The 3027-nt window shown below is 33.2% G+C and overlaps 1 protein-coding gene across 1 annotated transcript; it reads right to left on the bottom strand.

The window, feature by feature from the left end:
- Window positions 1-1211: 1211 nt before the first annotated feature.
- On the bottom strand, window positions 1212-2372 carry LOC145073138 (ethylene-responsive transcription factor 5-like). The gene has a single exon (XM_079019699.1). It carries the CDS (start codon window positions 2190-2192, stop codon window positions 1401-1403), a length of 792 nt encoding a protein of 263 aa, XP_078875825.1. The 5' UTR covers window positions 2193-2372; the 3' UTR covers window positions 1212-1400.
- Between the last annotated feature and the right edge of the window lie 655 nt (window positions 2373-3027).

The following is a 3027-nucleotide window of genomic DNA, read 5'->3' as shown; positions in this document are numbered from 1 at the left end:
ACAATATATCTTTACAAAAAATGTGACGTATTTAAAATATATCAATATTATATTTTATTTGTACAAATTAAAAAATGATAAGTTTTGGTATAGTTTTTATATTTTTAAAATAAATCAAATCTCTATTCTAATATATGAATAGTTTTAATTTTTTTGCCAAGTATCATCTTAATACAACTTTTCATTGATATTATGACATATATCATGTAGATATATTAGGCAATTCATTTTAAAATTTGAATTTATATTTTCTAATTATATGTTAAATTTGAAGTTATAATAACTTTAAAATTTTGATATATCTCTTAATTAATAATTTATTTAAAATAGCTTATTAATAATTATAAATTGTTATTATAAAATTTTAATTAATTTTATAACTGTGATTACGCATGTTATAAACTAGTATATGATATAATTGAACTTAAAACAAAAAACCCCAAAGCCCAATTACACACTGCCATGTGGCAATGTAATAGTGCACAAACGATTGTGATTTTTGCTTGTTTGGTCTTGTTCGCGTATAAATTATACGTATAAATCTTTGACTTTCTTTCTTGTTTTTTTATACACAATCGGTCGCAAGACGCACCGATAAACGTAGTGTAATAATAAAGTATTCTTTGAAATCTCTACATCAAAGGTATACGTATCAATCTATTCCTATTAATGTGAAAAATAATATATAAATAAAAATTGGTTTTGAGGAAGTGAAAAGGTACACTCAAGTGATAAAACATTGGAAACAATTTTATATGGTACAAAATTTATACCTATTAATGTGAAAAATAATTAAAAAAAATGGTTTTGAGGAAGTGAAAAGATACACTCAGGTGATAAAACATTGTAAACAATTTTATATGCTACACAGCTACATTCACCTTCATTCTCTAAAAAAAGATGGTTGAATAATGAGCCTTCAACCAAAAAATTCGTACTTGTGGATAAGTTTTAGACTCGCAAATCAAGATGGCAATATGGGAAGAGGATAAAATGATTGAAAGGATATTATTTTAAACAACAAATTTAATTTATCCTAAACTAAATATATTTTTACTTTATGTTTCAAACAAAACTTTAACCTTCCACTTCCACTTCAAAAAGGAAAATTAACATCTGATAGGACCAGAAACCCTTAATACTTCATAAGCTTAATAGATTATCTTAATATATAGATTTAGCATATAACCATTGGAACTGAATTCATTAAATAATTAAACATAAATTGAATATTTATTTATAATGAAATTTTTTGCAATACCTTCTAACTTTTCTCGCGTAAAAGAACAAACAAATCAACAAATTTAATGAATACTAAGCAAAATGTTTCCTTTTCTGTATATACATAGTTAGCCGCCATTTGGGGTTCTAGATTTTTAGTAAGCGCCGTTAAAAGTTCTTTAACTGACGATACAACCAGACGAAAAGTTTATATTTGGATAAGGTGATAACGGCGGCACCTCAAAGATCCCCTTTCCGTTACCCTCCCCAAAATCCCAAACGGCCGTCCAACATGACGGAGTTAACGGCCCAACACCGGCGTCCGTCTTAACGGCGACAGGTTCTTCCGTTACCGGCTCAACTTTCGGAACCTTTTGGCTTTCCATATCCACCGTTTCCGTCTCTCTGACAACTCTTTTCCGGCAGCTACTCCTCGCCGCCGGCACCTCCGCCGCTTCCTCTTCATACCCAATATCCAGTGGGAAATTCAAAATAGCCTTACTACCACGAAGTTTAAACGCCGCTCTATCATACGCCTTCGCGGCGTCGATGGCGCTGTCGAACGTTCCTAGCCATACCCTGGTTCCTTTCTTGTTGGGGTCGCGAATCTCCGCCGCAAATTTCCCCCATGGTCGTTGCCTCACTCCTCTGTAATGTCTCCTCTCGTCGACGTCGTCCACTTTCACCGGCGCCACCACCGGCGGAGGAGGAAACGGAATGGAAAGCTTTTTTAAAGACGGTTTTCTTTCTTTTAAGCTGTTGTTGTTACCATTACTCACACCACTTTCGCTGGAAACAGACTTGTTAACAAGAAGGCTATCAAGAGAAGAGGATTGGGAAGAAGACGAATGAGTGGGAGAAACGATGTGTGATTTGTGGGAAAGAGAGTATTTCTGAAGGAAAGATAAGTCGTCGATGAGAAGGTGTTGACGGATGAGGTCGAGAGTTGAAGATTCATGAGGGGAAGCCATTGTTGCAGATGCTAGAGGTTGGAGTGTGGGGAAGTGATGAATTTGAAGTGGAAAATAAGGTATCTGTTGCAGATGTTAAAGGTTGGAGTATTGGGAAGTGATGAATTTGAAGTGGAAAATAAGGTGTTATGAAAGGAGACTTATATAAGTGATGAATGAATGCTTGAAATTTTGGATGAACGGGGGAGGGAGGTTCGTGGATAGAGAAGGGAAGTATCCCATAAAAAGAATTAAATACTATACGACAAACTTTCAAAAATATTACCGTGGACCGGTTTTCAGAAAAGCTTTAAGATATCATCCTACAAAAATATTGGTTCATCCATATCCTTTTCTATCGAAATATTAAAGAATTACTACATGTTTGGACATTAAAAATTAAAGCATGCTAAATAAGTCATTTACGTACATCATTGTATGATAATTTTATGCTAATTTATAAATAATTATGTGAAATTGAAAAGCATTACAAAGTATTCATTTCTCTTAAAGTTGACTTTATGATCATATTTGATGTTTATTTATAGAGAATTATTTGTGATTGAGACTAAATCAAAATATTCATTCCTATTACAATTAAGATCAATTAAATTATGATGTTTGGAGAGAACTTTTTGAAACACATTGCATCACATTCAACATGATTTATTATTATAGTGATGAATCATCTGATGCTCAGTCGTCCAACCCGCTTAATCCAGAATGTACGAAGATGGGTTACATTATAAAACTTTGGATGTGTGGGACGATCTCACAGCCGCTAATATAGATGATACTCAAGAAGAAATATGTTGCCCGTTCGATCTGGATCAACCGCGAGAACTTCTTCAGAGTC

Source organism: Lactuca serriola, chromosome 9, assembly GCF_051521515.1.
Source record: "Lactuca serriola cultivar US96UC23 chromosome 9, Lser_US96UC23_V15, whole genome shotgun sequence".
Taxonomy (NCBI): domain Eukaryota; kingdom Viridiplantae; phylum Streptophyta; class Magnoliopsida; order Asterales; family Asteraceae; genus Lactuca; species Lactuca serriola.
Note: the sequence above shows the minus strand (reverse complement) of the source record. Positions and strands in the feature narration are given on the sequence as shown.

Bases quoted from the DNA above. Each gene is read 5' to 3' on its own strand.
- LOC145073138 (XM_079019699.1), bottom strand. From the start codon at position 2,192: ATGGCTTCCCCTCATGAATCTTCAACTCTCGACCTCATCCGTCAACAC.